The following is a 20521-nucleotide window of genomic DNA, read 5'->3' as shown; positions in this document are numbered from 1 at the left end:
ATTACTCGTTTATCAATTTCGGATTCATGCGTTACTACCAGAGACACGTGAAACACAACTATGCAAATTACACGATCTGGCGCGGCAAATGCTTCACATTTTCACATCGTTCTAACGATGCGATGAACTGAGTATTCACCGTCTGCGATAAGCTCTCTGTGGTATATCCCGTGAGATTCACGCGGGGAATCACCTTACGAGAGATGTTTTGCAACGCGAGTAGGTAGGTACACCGAAAAATTGTTTCACTATCAGTTGTTGAACAGTCTTGATGAAAATCAGACATGAAACCGTACTCGTTGTCTGTACCGTTTCTTCCGGTCATCATTGCATTGGTTAACTATAGTTCAGGGTAGTTGATACTCCATTACCAGAGTAAATGCTACATTTAGATTTCTCATTGCAGGAGTTACGTCGCATTGGTCCCCACGCAGATCAGAGAATACTCATCAATTTCTGTAGCAGTGGCCAACGTTGGAAACGGTGGCTATTCACAATATGAGGTGATCTTTCATAAATCCCCCAAAAAAGGGCCAAAGAAAGAACTAAAAAGCATGATCACTGTTCAGGACAACGATACTACAACAGTTTCGTTTAAGGTAGAAGCATTGCATCATATATTACCTTTAATTATTCTAACTTATCTTAACTAATTTATTCAAGACCGAATCGCTTGATGAGGGTTCCTATAAATTTACTATTCGAGATCTTGCGAAACCAAATGAGACGCACAATAGGTTCCTGGAAGTGTTTCGAAAATCTTCAGTGATTCTGATTCAAACAGATAAACCAATTTACAAACCAGGTGATACGATCAAATTTAGAGTGCTGGTATTGGATCATGAAACAAAACCTCTGATCAAACTGAAAAGTGTCAATATTAAACTTATTGATAGTAAGGATAATCTTATCAGAGAATGGCCGTATGCGAAAATCCAGAATGGTATATTTCAATCACAGTTGGACCTAGCCAATTTCATAGCTCTTGGCAGTTGGACAATCGCTGTCGTGGCTCGCTCCGGAGATACTAAATATAAGTCCATCACGATAGCCGAATATGTTCTACCAAAACATGAGATTCGTATCACCAAATCTACACTTACTACAATCAAGGATAAAAGCTTACCTTTAACTATCGAAGCTAGGTACACTTTTGGAAAACCAATTAAAGGAAGTCTTTATTTAACAATTGATGGTTCAGATCTTCCGAACAAGACAGAAATCAATGGCCGAGCTCAGATCCGTGTAGATCTTCAAAACATAATAACGGACCAGTCGGACTCGGACGTGGTATGGCTAAACGTAACTGCTAATGTTGAGGAAGCTGGTTCCGGCCATCTCTATCAATCTAGTGCAAATATTCCCATCTACCAAAAACCCTACAAACTCACACTCCAGAAATCATCGGAATATTTGCTACCGGAGGTGCCCTACCGTTGTTGGTTGAAGTTGACCGACCCACTCGGTGAACCTTTTGAGCAACCGGAAACAATTAAAGTGAAGGCAACACGTGACATACGACTGTGGCTCGATAAAACATACATGATTGAGCGAAAACCCGATGAAAATGGAATGCTGGAACTTCAGTTCGAGACTTCCGATAGTACGATGAAATTGGATATTGCCGCGACGTACGCCGGAGAAACGACACACTTTACGATACCAAGTGAAATGGATCAAAGTGGAGATAGACCATTTCTAAAGGTATCTGTGTTGACTGGAAATCCTAGATTGAGTCAACCGGTCGAGCTGCAGGTGCACAGTTCTTTTAAGATGAGTCTACTTCTGTACTACGTGATTGCTCACGGTGAGATCGTTGCAAGTGGAAAGCTGCATGTGAAGGAACTTCGATGGCTAAATTTTCAATTGATGACAAACTTTAAAATGGTACCTAGAGCTAGCTTGGTTGTTATGGCTATTAACAGCAACAAGCTCATCAAAGATGTGGTACAATTTAAAGTTCATGATTTGAACAGTTTTGTAAGTGATATTATATTAATGCCTAGAGTATTCAATTTTGAGCATTTGTTTTGTAGGTCAATGTAACTCTGTCAAGTGGTGAAACAGAACCCCAAAAACAGCTGACAGTAACGGCCAAGTCATATCCAAAATCGATGGTTGGTCTTTTAGCTATTGATAAGAGTGTGCTTGCGTTGGGAAGCGGAAATGATTTGACCAAACAAGCGCTGTTCGAAGAACTGGAGACGCCTATTTTGGCGTCATCTTATCTGGATGAGCTAGAAGTAAGTACTACAGTCTTTAATTCGATTGTTTTCAATATTCTGAACTGCTATGATAACTACTATGGCGGATAGTCTACTAGTTGCGATATTTATTGCCAATAACAGCAGAAATTAATAGTACCCTTATTCTGGTATTAATAGTATGATTTGTACATAATATCTTTGTGAACAATAGTCTCAAAATTATTAAATCATGTGTGTCATTTAGAAAGGCTAGGGATACACCCTACATTAAAAGGTTACTGCATCTTGTACCGTTTATATTAACTCATTGCATACTATACACGAGATTGAGATAATGCGTGCCGACGATTATATCAGTAGATCCGATATCAACCCCAAAGCTCTCCAAGCTCCCATTGTTAGGAGGTACCAACTACACTAACAGCGTTTTCATTTTCACATTGTAATGTGATTGATACTACACCAGTGTAGCGAGCAAAAAAAGATAGACACTCAACTTTGAACGAGGGTAGTCGATGTATCACTGATGCGTGCAGGTCAACTGCATAAACGAACATGTCATAGCAGTTTCACCCTGGAGTGTAAATACGTTGACAGAGACGCAATATATAAAATATGTTACGAAGTGTTTTTAAAAAGTGAGTTTGATTTCAACTAACTTTATTCCTGTCTACTGATTTAGTTTTGACGTAGGAGAATTATGGGTAAAACCGACACCACATAACATTTCCTAGGAATCAATGTAGAAAACAGTTTTGTTTTTGAGTCATGACATTTCCCCAATTGCACAATATAAGGGCATAAGCATAGAGGCTGTTGCGACTGATATCCCTATTATGGCAATGTCGACATCCACTCGGCCGCAACTCTCAATCGACCACGAAAAGAGGGAAGAAATGTCATCAATGTCATGTAGACGGGAAGAGATAGATCAGAAAAATGTGCTCGCTGCTGAAGTGAACGTGTCGGTAAAATTTATTTTGGATTTCCTTAAAATTAATATTGATATATCTTAAAAACTAAATTTAACAATTAAACATCGGAGCAGTTAGAGTAAGTAGGGGAGACTGAGGAGACTTGATCCCCGGGGAGATTTGATCCCATCATTGTAACTCAAAGGCGGATCAGAATACTTTAATCGAATATACTATAAAGTTTCGTAGTTTTATCTAAACATAAATTTCATTAACACAGAAAAAAGAAATTGGACTTTTATGTAACCGAATTTTTACCGATTTAAAAAAATGTCTCAGAAGAACTGAAGAAGATTTATTTTTCAAATTTTCAAACTTTTATAAAATTGATAAAATCACCCACTACATACTCTACTTTTGCATTCAGAATTACAGGAGAATGTCAATTATATGAATACGTTATGATTGAGCTGATTCTTTTGTTCAACTATATTTTTACTAAAGTTTGCTGAAATAGATGCTATGGGTTCACTTGATCCCTTCAAATTCGTGGAGATTTGATCCCCTCCGCCATACTTCATACACACCACAGAAAATAACCAAATTCACACCAGAACAATTGAAGTCATTGTTGTCATAAAAATGTCAAAAATGAACGCTTCATCGTAAAGAAACATAACTTTAATTGTTTACTACAGTATACGTAGCAACCATTCATCCCACATTTGACGTTCCTCAACCATAATAAAGACAGCTTTCAAATAATTGCACGGAGATTTGGGGAATTCGTAAAAAATCAGGTGAGAGATGCGTAATATGTAGTAACAAAAATAACAATATCTAATCATAACAATTTAATCAATACTGCAATCCATTTATAAAATTGAATGGGGTAATGTACCCGTTTTTGCCCTATTAAGAAGGGTACCACATTATTACTACAATAATTTTATTATTTCAGCTTCTTTGATTTGTTATTAAGGTCCATTTTTTTATTTCGATTATAGAGGTTTTAACGTTAAGGTCATTCGCCTCTTATTAAGAGCCAATATAATAACAAAATTGTCTTGAGAATGATGAAAATCTTCTGTTTGAGCGCAGCAAAATCTCTAATCGAGTACCCCCATTATCGCAATACCATTTGAGTCAATGCGTTGAGCAAAGATGGCAGACGCTACTCTAACCAAAGGCTTCAGATAGGTAGGATGATAGTAGAAACAGGGAAAAAATAGGCTTATTACCCTACATGCTCTTTTAAACACGTTTTCATAAAGGAATCAAGTGTCCCCAAATTAGGGATCGAGTCTCCACTAATCTAAGAATTTTCCATTTTTTTGTTGTTTTCCAGAAATGCTCATATCTCATGTCCAGTATAATATTTCCATGTAATTTTTTTATGATTATTAGTCATCTCTAGGGATATAAATATAAAACTACAAAAAAATACATAGTTTTTTATCATTCCACGGAGTTGGACTGAAAAATAAAAAAGGGGATCAAGTCTCCTCAGTCTCCTCTACTATTTAGAAGATGAAAATGATGAATTAAATCTAGCATAGAATTATTAACTAAGTTAAATCTAACCTAACCTAAAATGGAATTCCAGAACCCGGAATATTGCGAGTTAGCTAGACTGGAATCGTCTGATAGGAGTTTATTCAATCTACGGGTTGATCACCAATATTGTGAGTAGTATGATAAATTGCAGTCGAATGAAAAGACTAATAAAATCCATTTTTTAGCTTGAAGCTAACCGATATAAAACAGTGTTTGCTGTCAAGAATTGGCCAGTAACTTGCGCCTACAGAGGCTTTGGCTAAATACTAGTGGAAGAATTTAATTTATTCTGTCAATATAAAAAAATGCTGACAATTTAGCATAATATTCCTTTTTTGCCATTTAGAAAAATGTGGTCGGTTGTCGACAGCCTGAGAAAATGCATTAAAAATTAAAAAAAATGCGAATGAAAACTTTCAAGATTTAAAGGGAAAGAAATTGATTCATTTTACTAACCATCAAAGGCACTTTGAACGTCATTCTTCATCTGAAGCACAAAATGTGTATGTGGAAAGTTGGTGCGAATATTATGCGCTGCTAACGGAATGATGAATCGCATTCATTGTGATTGAGTTAGTTTCCAGCAGTCCATTTTTGACAAAAGCTTCAGACAAATTAGACAGAAGTCTACGCTGGCACATAGCCAGAAGGGGGGGGGGGGGGTATAAAGGGTAATAACCTCCCTTCACAAAATTTCCCGAAAAAATTATAAATAAGAATAATAGAAGAATAATTCTAGATAAGCGTGTATCTCGGCGACAGTTTTGTGTACCGTGGATATCCCAAAAAATATTCGAACAAATTGATAACTATGTAGAACGTAGAAGATTGAGCATTAAAACTCTTGAAAATGCAGTGCGTTCTTGCTAGTGATTACCATGGCCAAAGTACACACCAATTTTTTGTATTTTGTTTCAACAAAATATTTTGCCAAAACTTTTCAGCAAAACTGGATTTGCTAAGAGTTCAGTTTTGCAATTTTTGTTTCGCTGATTTTTAGTAAAGGCCATTATTTTGACGAAAATCAGCAAATCTATAGAATTTGATTGCTGACACAATCAAGGAAAGAATGGCAATTATGCTGAGTTCCAGCAAATCAAACTGACAGTTCAGCAAATTTTGACAGTTTTGAATTGCTGTAATTTCAGCGAAATCTTTTTTCCTGGAAGTATTGCTGATATTTCAGCAAGGCAAAATTCAGCAAAATTTTGCTGATATTCGGCAATCAAAATTTAGTGTGTATAAAATGATCCCATCTAATCAGGTACTCGACACAGGTTAAATGGTAAGCGATACGAGCGACGAAAGCATATGATGTTTTAATCTTAGCCCGAATCAGGTTCGTATATTTTTTTAAATTGTAAGGGGACCTGGTCAAAGTCGGACCTAGTAAGTGTTTATGAGCTATAGAACTGAATCCTGTGAACCATTTGGCGAAATCAGATGATTTCCTGGAAGCCTAATCAATTGTGCACATTTTCCCCTCAGACAACATTTCTTGATCTCTTATCACAGTGTGTGTATTAGACCATCAATAATTTTGGCTTTTTCGGAAAACTGCTAATTCAAATGGTAATTGGATGCACGAATCATATGCAAAATATGCGCGAAAATAAAAACTTAAAAACAAATTAAAAAATTCCACGGCAACTCTACACACCTCAAAACTTATGGTCACATAGCTTTTATAACGAACAGCTTTGTTGAAGGTTGCATAGTGATTGGAGGTTCCCCGAGAGAATTATTTAACTTTGAAGACCAACCGATTTTTTTTTCTATTCTAAGCATGTGCGAGAAAGAAAGGCAACTCATAATTTTATATGAGAATATCTTATTACTGCAAAATCTTATCAATTTGCAGTCTTCAACAACGTTGATCCTTACACCTTAAGCTATATATCTGCAGATTACGGGATGCACAGAATGATACTGGCATTTTTTACTGAATTTATTGTTTCTGTTGCCTATTTTTCATATATTTTCACTTACAACGTCACTTTCACTTCGTAAATATTCAATGCGCATACATTTTCGATCGATTTACTTCTTTCTATAATACTAAGCAAATGATCTAGAAAACTTTTGACTTGTTCAAAAAATATTTTGATTGTAGAACAGAACATACGAGTCTGTTTGCTTCAGGTACCGGCACAAAAAAACGTGCGAATATAACACACAAATAAAATTTATCAGAATGACCATATCTGCTCTCTATCAAAAGTTACATCGGGGTGCCGAAAATCAACCAGTGTCGGCAACCGACCACTTTCTCCTACTTGCCATTGATTGCAGGATTGATTTTTAGAAATGTGCGGCATCTCTTCCGAAATTACCCTATGCGAAAGTCTTTGTAATATATACGAGCATCTTACGATTTTGTCTGAAAAATCCGCAAAACAATTATGCATAAAAAACATATACCTTTGAACAATTTTATTCGTAAATTTGCTGTTTATCGGCGGAGAAATCTAGAATAGGCGGTGCGCCTTATTGAGTTTTCTCGCTTGACAGTCTAGAAACCCTTTCATGCCCACCTTTTTTCTAGTGCATGTAGGGTTTCAAAATTATTTTTCCTTGAAAACGGAAAAATCAAGAAACACAAAAAGTCTTATTTCATAAAGATAGATGCTTCCCTTGCAGTGCTAGAAGCTGCTCAATTTTTACCTTCCAATGCTCAATACAATTCTTTTAGAATATTTACAATAGTCCAATTGCATGGAAAACATAACCAAAGACTAAATGGATAAGTTTTATCAGTTTTGAAAAATATTGCTCCGTTACGAAGATATATGAAAAATTAATTTTCCGTCGTCAACGTAAACTGTCCCTGGCAGCACTGCTCCAGCAGAACCCACTCAGACTAATTGCAAAAACTTCAGTTCTAGAGCTGATCCTTGTAACTGTTAATGCTCAAATGAAAGGCAATAGTCACATTTATTAGCATTACTTCTTTTTGCGAGCAAATCTTGCCTCAATCAAAAGTTATAGCTATTGACAAACATTGTTGTCCACAAACAACATGGGCATGAATGGATTAATCGCGTTTACAAAAAATTACAAACACGTTTTTATAGTGGTAGCAAAACGCCTAGTGGAACATACTTTGCTAATCCGGATTCGTTTCTCGGTATGGAAGTTCGGTCGCCAACTCAAAGCCAGGTGCGACTGCAGTACACAACACTGGTAATTGCATACTTCCGGAAAGCTCGCTTGTAACAGCACTATGGATGGTATCATGTCAGTATCAAATTTTACGTCAGTTTCTGTCAGCTCTAAAAGATCGGCCGGAGATTATCTTTGAAAATGGCTCTGACAGAAGCATCTCAGCAGTTTTCGATAAAAAAGAGGGGGATGACAAGCACTGAAACTGTCTCACGCATCGAATCGAGGAGGATGTCGCTTTGAAGTAGAATATTCTTGGACGCAGATTTATTTTCGGTAAGCTCGTTCTGACTGTAGATAGAACTGGGCCAATTCGGGCCTAGTAAGGGCTTATGAGCTGTAGAACTGAAACGTGTCAACCGAATCACAAATAAATTTTTTTTTCCTAAAAGCCTGATCAATTGCGCACATTTTTTTCTAAGGCATCTTTTACCGTATTGTGTACAAACGGTTCAGCGCAAAATTACATGAAAGGTCCGAATTACCCCAACCCTGTTCCAATTCGGACCACCCATTTCTTTTCGATTTCTTGCAATAGAAATGAATTCCTATTTTGGTCTAAGTAACATTTGATAGTCTCGGCCAAAACAGGGTATAAATAAAAGATATTATCCGGCAGATCCAAAATCACGATAATGCACTTGATTCACTGAGAACTGACATACAAGTCAAGTTTTTAACATGTGTAAGAAATAAAAGTGAGGGGGTGGGCGTAGCGTAGTTGGTAAATCGATTGCCTTATACGCAGCGCATCTGGGTTCGAGTCCCGACCCCGCACATAGGGTTAGAATTTTTTTTATAAGAGATTTTTCTAACCCGAAGAGGCGAATGACCTTAAGGTTAAAAGTTCTATAAGCGAAATAGAAAAAACTGTCGCTTTGAACTGACAACAGCAAGTAGCAACTTGCCACTGGTCGGCGCTTCGATCGGCCAGCAATCGCGATACGGGACTTGTGTGCGAACTTGGATACAATGGTGATTCACGCATGCGAACCTGTATACGATGGTGATTTTCAACGTATTTTCATTTAAATGTTTACACAGGTTTTTCGGAAAAGTTTGTTCTAGCTTATATGTCTGTTCTCTATGCTTGATTTAATTAATATTGTTGCCAACAAAAATCTTGTTCTTCGGCTTACACATTTTTCAAAAAAAGCGCTCCAAAGCAACATTCGCTCCTAGCACACGCACACGAAATTTGAGACCCGCAATATTGTGTGAGACAGAACGGAGACATCCATGAAAATGTACAATGTAGACCCGTTTTTATCAGCCCCCCTAGGCTGATAAAACGGGGACATTGACAAAATCGGGACATATATTTTTCTTTCTTTGTAAGTGATCGAAGATCTTCAAATATTCTTCTTTAGTCCCTAGATATAACCTCATAAACTTTCCTGATCATTTAGCTTAAATGTCCCTTAAGGGGGTCTGACAGCGCAAAATTAAAAAAAATTTTTTTGTGTATTTCGGATCTCTTAAGATAAGATTAATATGCTCAAGAAAGGATTTACTCGTATTCAACTTGGTTCGTCTGCTAGAGCTCATCAAACTACCAACTATCAATTTTCATATGAAGCTTATAAAATCGAGTCAAAAAGCTGATAAAATCAGGTCTGCACTGTATACACTTTTCAACATATTACCATAGATGTACATCACTCATGCAGATTTGTAAATGGATATTACTCTTAATAAAGTTATTCTAAATTGACCAGTACGCATGGTTGAGAAGTAAAAATATTTTTATATTTTAGAATAAAAAAGTGTTCCTAAAAAAAGGTAGTTACCCCTTAAGAAAAGTGAAGGTATTAACCCATTATTGCCCAACTTATTTTTCACGCGCATCACAAATTGTGTTTTCCGGTCGAAAAAAATTATGTGGTTATCCCAGTGAAATTATTTTTCTACTCAAAGTAGCTGATATAATAAGGAACAACTAGTGAAAATTTCAGATTGATCGATTAATTGGTTTCTGAGATATCGTGATCGCCGCGAATGAACTTTTCAATAAAATACAACTCCGAGATAATTGGGTTTTACTGTCGGTGCAGCGAGTCAACAGTCTAGCGTATCAAACACTACGCACCGCCTACGAGTGGACAATGGGTAGCGGTCTATGAATAGATGGAACTCAAGTTGTAGTATTCCGATCTTCATGATTTTTTGAGAAAATTTTCCTCAGCGTATATAGCTTCAGAATATCTAATTTTCAAAAATTCGATTTTTTAATCCTGACAAAAATGTGTAACCCCTTAAGGGAAAATTTAATAAAAACAAAACATAAACATCGGTTTAACCACTCTAACTTCTTTAAACGTATTCTGCAAGAGTATATGAACAATATTAACTCATTGACAATGCCTGTTCTGCGTTATTGATTGAGTAATAGGAGTTATTCTTAGCACCTACTATATATAGTAGGTTGGGCAATAATGGGTTAACCAATTTGTAGGCGTAGTCAATTTCATGAAATTTAATTGAAGGAACCAAATCACGCGAAAATACATTTGTTCGACATTTTTGGGCTCGGCATCGCGGTGCGGCATTTCACCCGAATAGATCTTTGTTTTTAAAATATTCGAGGAAATGAATATTTTTTTTAATGCCGGACCATTTCAATGTGTTTTAGATACATGTACTAATTAATAAAAGAGATTTAATGATATATTGAGTTTACCTTCATGCATAATTATTTTTTTGAAATATGCAGCATCTCTCCCGAAATCACCATAAAAAATTTTGTTTCGACTGTTTTCCGAAGTTTTCGAAATCGTTCGAGTAGGTTAACTTAAAGATAGATACTTTTCATTACAAAAATAAGGTGGATACACAAATCCTAGAATTTTGATACCCAGTTTAAAATTTGTTAAAGTTTATATCATCGTAAACTTTTTCAAGTATTTTAGAAACCGCTCAAAGTGGACAACGTGACCAAAAACAGTAGATATTCAATTTGATTTATTTTTGGTTGCTTTGCAAACATAAGTATGTCTTATGCTGGAATTCCATACCTGATAGCATACATCAACTCATATCTCCAAATCTGGAACTTTAATCCAATCATATTAAATATGAAGGGTAGAAGATGCGCAATTTAAATTTAATTTTGTGAAAGTGGATTGATTAATGTACATTCTTGTATATTATCGATGATGCCCAATATGCTAATAATATTCAAAATATACACTCAATTATTTCTTTCTCATTTTATTACATTGTCACAATTGCTTTAATTATTTAGATAACCTCTGTTTATTTACCTTCAGTATTTTTCATACTATAGCATACTCTTTATTTCAATGTACTTTTTCATTTTATGCGCTTTATTCATTTTATCCATCATATTGTATTCCAGTCATGTGTTTTTTCACAATATATCGTATAGGTGCCACATATACACATTTTCGCTATTGACAGACGCAAGTAATTTTCACAATCCGTGAAAAATTTAGTAGTCATCGTCTCCAGTTCACAATCTCCGTCATCTACGAAAACTGTTTCGGTTCCGAGCGTTTTCCTTAAGTAGACGATAGGACTATTATGAAATAAAAACGCTTGTAAGGACGTGACCAGGTGTGTGGAGATGAGCGGGTCCACGCCATTGAAAATCGTGGCAAGATCTGATATCGTCGTTGTTGTGCTATCTTATGACAAGCGCCATTTAGCACATTCCGAGAAAAACGATTTTTAAAGTTTGAGATTGAATAGCGTGAGACTTATAAATGGTATAATCAATTCAAAGAATACAATTGATGCTTCTATCTATTCTATATTAATCTCTCAAATATTACGAAGATCGGTTGACTATGTTGCGAGTATTTACTATAAATGTAAACAAAAGTCGCACTCATACGTGTTATAGGTGTGTATTGGTGACAAAGTATGGCGTGTCATAATCGTTCATGGAAAATTTTGCATGGAAAAAAATCACCAATTATGAAATTTTATTCATATCTTTGGCTTCATTTGATCAATAAACAATCTGTTAGATTCATTTTGAAGGAAATGAGTCAGGGAATCTAGAAAAAAATGTTATTTTTGCTTACAGTGTTTCTTTACTTCCAGTTTAAAACTTTTCTCGGATAGTTTTGCGCATAAAACATCTTATACATCAAGATAACTTGAGCCAATCCCCAGAAACAGACATTTGAAGCAAAAAATAAAAAAAATCTGAGCGCGTTTCTTGCTATATCTCAGTAACCAAGCAGAATGCCAAAATTCTGAAAACGCCACTTCGTAGAGATTTTTTAGACAAGTGATGTGGCATATCTAACTTAGTTTTCCCCAAAATGGCGTTTGTCATAAGATAGCACAACGGTGACGATATGGCAATGGATATGCTCAATTCTGCAACTCCATTTACGATTTGTGCAGGTGACGTTCATCCACGGAGATGAGCATTTTTGTGTATTGTAAATAGTTGGGTTCGTTCATTTTACGCCCGAAAACATGACGGCTTGATGAACGAAAATATTAGTAATTTTACAGACTTCGTGTACATTGCACGAAATTTATCGTTGTAGACGGAACTACTTTTCGTGAATAAAACGAAATGTTTCGTTATTTTACTAAATGTATGCATGTAGCACGAATTTTTCGTCAATCGCATGATTTCATTTCGTTCTTCGAACAAAATTTTCGTATATTTTTTTCATCACATCTTTTAGGATCGATGTTCGACAAAGTCATTTATTTACATTAAAGAGATCGATCTGGCAAAATCGATTTTTTGTGTAAATGTTCATCACTACGAAAGATATTTATGGCAATTCTTGCTATAAACGAGATTCGTTATCAACCCAAGAAGTTTGTTCTGCGCTAGTCACGGTTTTTGCCAAAGAATCCCACAATATTTATTCACAAAAAATAGTTACTACAAGAGTGTATGTAACTTTCGTAAACATTTTCTGTAAATGTCACAACAAAAAATATCACAATAATGTTCACGTTCATGAAAATTTCGTGCTTGACAGTCCTGGTGTTATTGAAAATGTCGTCTTTCATGTCACAGGCGCACAGACTGGACAATACGCTCGTCTGACTATATATTTGTTAGCTAACTTTGACAGTTTCATGTGCATGAAAATGTCTTCCATCTGTCCCCTTCCCGATACCTTGTAACACTCCTGCTCTGGAAGCTGCTTGAAGTCGACATGTACTGCCCTTTTATGCAAAAGTGACGTAAACGCCACTTTGGTCAAATTTCATTTTTTCGTATTTTTAAGTTCACTACAAAAATCCGCATCTTCTAGTGTAAGCACTTCCAATAAAAAAATTGGCCTGTTGAAACGCGAAAAACAAAATGCGAAAGCATGGTTTTACCCGCACCATGCAAGATAAAAATGGATTTCCTGAACAATACGCTCGATGGCGTTTACGTCACTTTTGCATACAAGGGCAGTGTACATCGACCGCTTTCCAACCAACGGGCAAGCTGACAAACAGAAAATAGAGGCTCTCTCGGCAACTTGGTTTCTATGTTTCTTGGTACCAACTCAGCTGATGCACGTGATAAGATTTGCAATCTATTTGTATTTCACTTCTCCTACATGTTCAAAGTTCATGCCGTGATAAACGAAACTATAAATCAAGCACTACAAACTGTACCCGGAGACGTGATAAATGCCGGATACTTCACTCTCACGGAACAAAATATGTTAGAAATGTTATAGCGAACAATGTGCATTTAACTGCAATGAAATAATGGTATAATTTTTTCAAGGGAAGGACACGAATCTCGCTGATTACTAATCGCCTAGGATCACCTGAAAAAATTGGCTATATTCATGATTCCATTTGTCAATTCTGCAAACAACAATTATTTCCAGCAAAACAGGATTTGCTAAGAGTTGTAAGTAGCGGTAAGTCCACTACTCGTGTTCTTGTTTGCCCGGCGAATCCTTCTTTTCAGGGCGGCCTAGATGCCTCCTCAGAATTTCGGATTTTCGTAACAACACAAAAAGTAAACAAACGAATAAACTAAATTTACCGTGTTTATTTCACTCCTAATCTCATCTTTGCTGCACTCGGTCGTTGAAGCTGATCAGCTGCTTCTGACGATGGCGGGAAGGCGAGCGGTGTCTTCCGACCGGCCGGGAACACAACGGCCGTGTTCTCCTTGGTCGTTTCTGTCAACTGATCCGGCTGCGGTCCTTGGCAATTAGCTAGGGAGGTGAGCTTTGCTCTTTTGTTGGAACCTCCCTAGCGACAGGGCGACTGATAGCCGGGCCCACTCACTCCCCGTGAATGGCCTAGGTAGATACCGCAGTAAACTACCTCAGGTGGATCCGTTGTCCTACCTACTTCGCCCTCCTTTGCGATTAACTGTGGCTATGCTATGCTCGTTCGGCTGATCCTCCACAGTGAGGGCGGTGTGGTATCGCTGGGTCCTTTGTGTTTAGCCGGGGAAGCGAGTAGCTCCTTTACGTTTAGCTTCCCGTCTCGGCGACTCTATACCACAACACTCGAGTACCCGAACGACGACTGACACTTTTCGACGGGATTACTGGCCGTCGCATGCGCGTACTTAACTCGGTTTAGTGGCGGGAAACTGTCCCGAAAAATTTACTCTTTACGAACGTCTGCTATACGCCGTGGTTCGTCATTTTCTGTCTTTTCATGATAACAGCTTTCCGCACTTCACGAAAAAACAAACACCAACACCAAAAAAAACCGTACCGCCGCCTAGCTGTCATCGCTATGTGTAGCATAACCAGTACACTTATTGCAGCAGTAGGAGAGCGGTGGTCTATCTAAGCCCTATGTTATTTATACATAAATATGAAACAAAATTTTCTACACCTATCTAGACCAACAGAATCGTTCACAAAAGCTAAAACAAACAAAATTTACGAGAAAAAGTGAATGATCATAAGGAACAGCGGTGAGTATTATGTTACATAAACAATACACTCTACGGAGAGAGTACGTACTAATAGGTATATTTCCAACCAGTGCTAAATTGTTACCCTGACGGGGTACAGAGTTTGGCTTTGCAATTTTTGTTTCACTGATTTTCAGTAAACATATAGAGCAACCAGGGTGCCCCAAAAGATAACCCGTATCGTGGTCGCAGTGGCAAAAATTTTCCTAAGAAAAATATATTGAGAATGGAGCGCAAATTGACGCATATAAACCTATGCGTAGATCACCAATTGCTACCAACTAATATTCACCGATTAGAGTGTTCGTCACGCTAGAATTTACACGAAAAAAAACTCCTACTGATTAAATATCTTAAATCGGATGATGCCCGACCAAGCGTCAGGATTATAAGAGATCTTGTAGTTCTATTGGAATCGAGCATTGGAGCTAGTCATGCTCGAACTATCGCACTATTTTTGGAACATTTTACAGAGTTTGTAATTTACGTATTTCATGTTTACTAATGGAATTCTAAATCATCTGGGTGTTTTGCCGAATCAGGACCGATTGAAGATATAATTCGCTTTGATATAGTTTATAGAAATCGACGCTTTTGATTTTGATGTCGACACATCCCAGAAGCATGTAAGATTACGTGATAATTCTGTTCCTTTGCGTAACTTCGCGTGGCGTACCCATCTAGTCGGTTATAATAATTCTTCGTCTTTTTTACAGAATGCTGGATTTACTGTTATATCTAATGCGCAGATGGACCCCATAGTAATGGAAAATTACGCAGCTTCTCCTGCTGTGCGTTTTGGTGACGATGAATCGGAAATCAGCACTCCGCACATTCGCCGAGATTTTCCCGAAACCTGGCTCTGGATGGATATGGCTAGCACAGAGTAAGCATATAGCTAATGAATTCGACAAGTCAATTTGCTAGCATAATTTTCACTTCTAAAGCATCAACGGAACCTTAACAGTGACTGGCGTCGTCCCTGACAGTATCACCAATTGGCAAATTAGTGCATTTTCGATCAGCCCCGATCACGGCCTTGGTATCATCGATCGTCCGTTATCACTGAACGTTTTGAAACAATTCTTCATCACCATGAATCTGGCATATGCCATTATGAAAACTGAGGTGGCTGAGGTGGAAATTTTCGTATATAACTATTTCAATCAATCTCAGGAGAGTAAGGTTACTTTATTCAACCAACGGGAGCAATTCCAGTTCTACAACGAGCAGAATGAGTCTAGTAGTAAGTTGTCAAACAGTTCGCATACATATCTTTCAATTGAATATTCATACACATAGGTGCCTTGGAACAATCCCAGAATATTTCCATCCCCGCCAACAGTGTTCGGAAGGTAAAATTCCTACTCAAACCGACGACAACCGGTAACTTACTGATATACGTAACAGCGGAGGCTACTACAGCCAAAGATGCCATTCAACAAACTCTTCGAGTAACTCCAGGTGGGCTGCAGTACTACCGAAACATACCAAGATTCATCGAAGTCGAAAGCTCGACACAGAGTTTCAACGATCTGAAACTCATAATTCCTCGAGTGGCAACATCCGGCTCGGAGAACATCACTTTTTCGGTGGAAGGTATCCTACTGGGAGCAGCACTGACAAATTTAGGGAACTTGATCCGTCTCCCAACCGGTTGTGGTGAGCAAAATATGCTGAATCTTGTACCGAGTGTCATAGCCTTAGAATACATGAGCAATACGGGGACTCTCAACGATGCTATCAAGAAAAAAGCTATAGACTATCTACAGAAAGGCTACCAGAATCAACTGAATTACAAACTACCGGATGGGTCGTTCAGTGTGTTTGGCAAATCAGACGGACGGGGCAGTGTATTTTTAACAGCGTTTGTCGCGAAAACGCTTCGTATTGCAGAGAAACATATTACAGTCGACACCGACGTCGTGAATAGTGCATACGAATGGTTGAAGAAACAGCAGGAATCTGATGGAAAATTCGTCGAACACGGTAAAGTTCATCATCGTACCATTCAAGGTGGCTTGAGCGGTAACGTAGCGCTGACAGCTTACACGCTGATTGCTTTTTTGGAACATAAGAATCTCGCGCAACGTTACAAATCTGTTGTCGATAAAGGAGCCTCGTTTATAAGTGATCAAGTTCCAAAATTAAGTAAACCCTATGAACTGGCATTAGCGTCGTATGTTCTTCAGTTAGCCATGCATCCACAGAGAAATATTCCACTCGATAAACTTCTGGAGCACTCGAAAGTTGATGCCGATTTGACAAAACGCTGGTGGGATAGTGGAACCACTAGTATCGAGACAGCTGCTTATGCTCTGCTAACCTACATAAATCGCGGGATGTACGTAGATGCCAAACCCATCATGGAGTGGTTAGTTTCGCAACGATACGACAAAGGCGGTTTCGATAATACTCAAAACACGTTTCTGGGACTTCAAGCACTCTCCGAATACTCCCAGAAGTTGTCTAGCTCTCGAAATAATTACGAAATAACTATTTCCTATGACGATGATCAACGGCAAATCGTTCAAGTAGACGCCGAATCCTCATTGAGAAGTCAATATCTGACTTTACCCTCGAGTGTGCGAAATGTCAACGTGGCGATCACAGGAACCGGAACTGGAGTGTTTCAGATAGCATATCAGTACAATGTGGTTGCAGCGGACAGTGAACCTCGATTCGAAATAATCAACACGGTCAGAAAGGGTGGTTCCGCTGATACTATCGAACTGAAAGTTTGTTCCCGATTCAAGCCGAAAAATCAGTTCGAGGTGACGAATATGGTACTGATGGAGATACTGTTTCCTAGCGGATATGTGGTCGCTGACAAAACGCGGAAACAGCTTAAGACCGTCAAAGAAGTACGGGTAAGTTCTCGAACTAGTGAGCATTCTAGATAGGTCGTAAATCATGTGCTAGGAGTCATGAACCAGTTCTTGAATTCATCAATAATTTATGATTTTGTGAACTATTTCACGAGCATGAATTGTCAACCGTGAATATTATATTAGAAATCATGAACCAGTTCACGAATACATTCATTTTATGATTTTGTGAATTATTTACGGTGGAACCAGTTCACGTTTTCATGAGTAAGATTTCATGATTTTGTGAACAATTTCACGAGCACGATCGATGAGATTTGACTAATATACTAGGAATCATGAATCAGTCACATGATTGATATTTTTCTATTTTGTGAACTATTCCACGAAAACGAATGGTCAATCATGACTATTATGCTAGAGATCACGAACTAGTTCACGAATAAATGAAAATTATTGAACTATTGCATGAACACGGATATTGAATAGTTACTAATATATTAGGAAACTCGAACTAACGAACTAGTTCTCGTTGATTGAGAGAGTGAATAAATAATACTCCGAGTTTCGTGGAATAGTTCACGAGAAAATATTGTTTGTTTTTGTGGACTATTTAAGATAAACGAACTCGTTGACAACCTAACCTAGCAATAATTAATTATGAACTTCAATTACAGAAAGTTGAAACCAAACGGGAAGACACAATGCTTGTTTTGTACTTCGACTCGCTACCGATAGAAAAATCAATCTGCGTTGACATTTTTGGTTTGCGGAAGGCCATCGTTCTGGGGCAAATATCTGGCTGGATAAAAGTTTACGATTATTATGATCCCAGTAAGTGTCCCTCAAACATTCACGATATTCACTACTTCCACTAGATAAATTAATTTATTTTATTTCTAGCTCGAGAGGCTATCGAATATTTCAACGGAAAAATCGTCAATCCAGAGTCGGAACCTTGAATCCTGCTCTTACTTCTTCTACGTGAAAAAGAAATCAAGTAACGTGTTAGAAGAAATAAAAACATGACCAAGCTCAATTGTTATTCAGATGCACAACTCTTTCCGAAAAAGTTTTCACCAATTTTTCATCCCTCTTCACACACTAATTTTCAGGTTCGTCGTATCCTTGTTTAGTGGCTCTTGCAGAGACACGCTTGATTTTATATTAAATGGCGTGTAATGCCGAACTAAAGAAAAACTGGTGTCCAAACCATTCATAAATTATTCATAATAAAATTAAAAGAGATTTTTAGGTGGGTTGTCTGATTTCTCGCTCCTCTCCGTTTTTTCTATAATATTTACCTTTAGCTGATTACTTTCTGATAGTAGAGAACAATGGAACGAAGTAGGGGAAAATGGGGTAAAACGCACCCCCTAAGGAAATATGCTCATAACCAGTGATGTCCCTATCCTCTGTGCAGTAAAGAGAAATTGAAATTACTCCCCACACTCTGGCAAGCAAAACGAGAGCGCTTCTCTTTCGTTCATATACACCACCGTATTTGATATGTGTAAGCGCACGTTGATGGCAGAGGTAAATTTTCATACACCCAACACAGGAACGAGCTAGAGTGTGGAGAAGAGCTCTTGAAATTCTCTGTGGCGCGCTCAGATAAATTCGCCACAGCGCGCGCCCCAGAGTCGCTGTGGTGTATTCACTGGCGTGGTTTCACTGGCGTGTATTCACTGGCGTGTGATCTTTGGTTTGTTTTCGTCTTACAAGCGACATTGCGAGTGAGATTGATTTGATTTACACAGGTTGTTGCGTTGTATTGTGTGGATGTCGGTGGCTTATTTCAAGCTTATATGATTTTCTACTGAAGATTTCATAGTTGCTTGGTAAAGCTTGCGAGTTTATAGAGTGTTGTTACACTACCGTGGGAAACCTGAAGTATTCGAGCCTAGGGGCAAACAAGGAAAACGTTTTACGTATCACAGTATCGGCTGGTATAAACAAAGTATAATGATCTGTAGTATCAGATTAATCGTGTAACAGATGTAAGACGGGATTTGTACATCCACATTAGGTACGGCCTATTTTTTGTTCGACTGAATAACTCAATGGTAAGTTAACTTATTTTGATTGCGAATTTGGCGACGCCAAAAAGTAAAGTGATCCATTACAAGTAATGTCCTGGTATTACACACGTTTTCGATTATTATCATACGCAGGCATTGTAATTCTCTCTCACTCACGCGAGAAGAGGCTTATCCGATGTCCAACTTTTCCGAGAGTCCACATAAAACAAGATAACGTTCACGAGAATTCACATTGTTACTTGTTTTTTACATTTCTTATAAAAGAAATGTATAGAATTCGCTCAAACTTTCAAGATTTTTTCCGAGGCCCGGAGGGCCGAGTCTTATAAACCAATCGACTCAGCTCGACGATTTGAGACAATGTCTGTGTGTGTGTGTATGTAACGGACAAATTCTCATTCGAGTTTCTCAGCAATGGCTGAACCGATCTTATCCAAACCAATTTTAAATGAAAGAACTAAAAAACAGTATGAACGCTTATTTTAGGTCAAGAGTATCTTCGGAGAATTTAATGAAGGCAATATGCCCTTTCTTTTGGTATTGTGCTTTTGCTGATTAATCCCCCTATGAGTGAGATATTTTCACAAATTTTCTTGGAAGTGATTATACCGAAATGATGTCTTCAGCAAATTTGTAGCTCTTACTTTTGCGAATAACTTTACTGAAGACTTCAAATATCTATTTTGAATACTTTGAAAGTTATGGCTTGTTGTTTGTGGATTACTCTTTGTCGCCTATTTATTGTTCAATATAGTAATAATCCATTGAACTAAGCCAAACATTATTTCAATAAAACAAATTTTGTATTTCATTTTTCTATCTACAACCGCTAGAAATAATCACCGAACACTTCCAAGTTGTCTGGAAGGAACTTGATAACTTATCAGTGCAAAAATGTTCATTTGTACGAACCTTCTGACTGCAA

The 20521-nt window shown here is 37.6% G+C and overlaps 1 protein-coding gene across 1 annotated transcript; it reads left to right on the top strand.

Annotated features, from left to right (window-relative positions):
- The first annotated feature begins 265 nt into the window (after positions 1–265).
- Positions 266–18593, top strand: LOC131696129 (thioester-containing protein 1 allele R1-like). Its single transcript, XM_058984674.1, has 9 exons — positions 266–352; positions 407–599; positions 664–1980; positions 2037–2243; positions 15443–15612; positions 15674–15972; positions 16029–17596; positions 18232–18388; positions 18458–18593. Exons 1-9 carry the CDS (start codon positions 285–287, stop codon positions 18514–18516), a joined length of 4038 nt encoding a protein of 1345 aa, XP_058840657.1. The 5' UTR covers positions 266–284; the 3' UTR covers positions 18517–18593.
- The last annotated feature ends 1928 nt before the right edge of the window (positions 18594–20521 follow it).

The sequence above is a fragment of the Topomyia yanbarensis genome, unplaced genomic scaffold (genome assembly GCF_030247195.1).
Source record: "Topomyia yanbarensis strain Yona2022 unplaced genomic scaffold, ASM3024719v1 HiC_scaffold_76, whole genome shotgun sequence".
Classification (NCBI taxonomy): domain Eukaryota; kingdom Metazoa; phylum Arthropoda; class Insecta; order Diptera; family Culicidae; genus Topomyia; species Topomyia yanbarensis.
Note: the sequence above shows the minus strand (reverse complement) of the source record. Positions and strands in the feature narration are given on the sequence as shown.

Bases quoted from the DNA above. Each gene is read 5' to 3' on its own strand.
- LOC131696129 (XM_058984674.1), top strand. From the start codon at position 285: ATGAAACCGTACTCGTTGTCTGTACCGTTTCTTCCGGTCATCATTGCA. The intron at 1,981-2,036 runs GTAAGTGATATT...TTTGTTTTGTAG, and splicing joins TTCATGATTTGAACAGTTTT to GTCAATGTAACTCTGTCAAG. The intron at 18,389-18,457 runs GTAAGTGTCCCT...TTTTATTTCTAG, and splicing joins TTACGATTATTATGATCCCA to CTCGAGAGGCTATCGAATAT.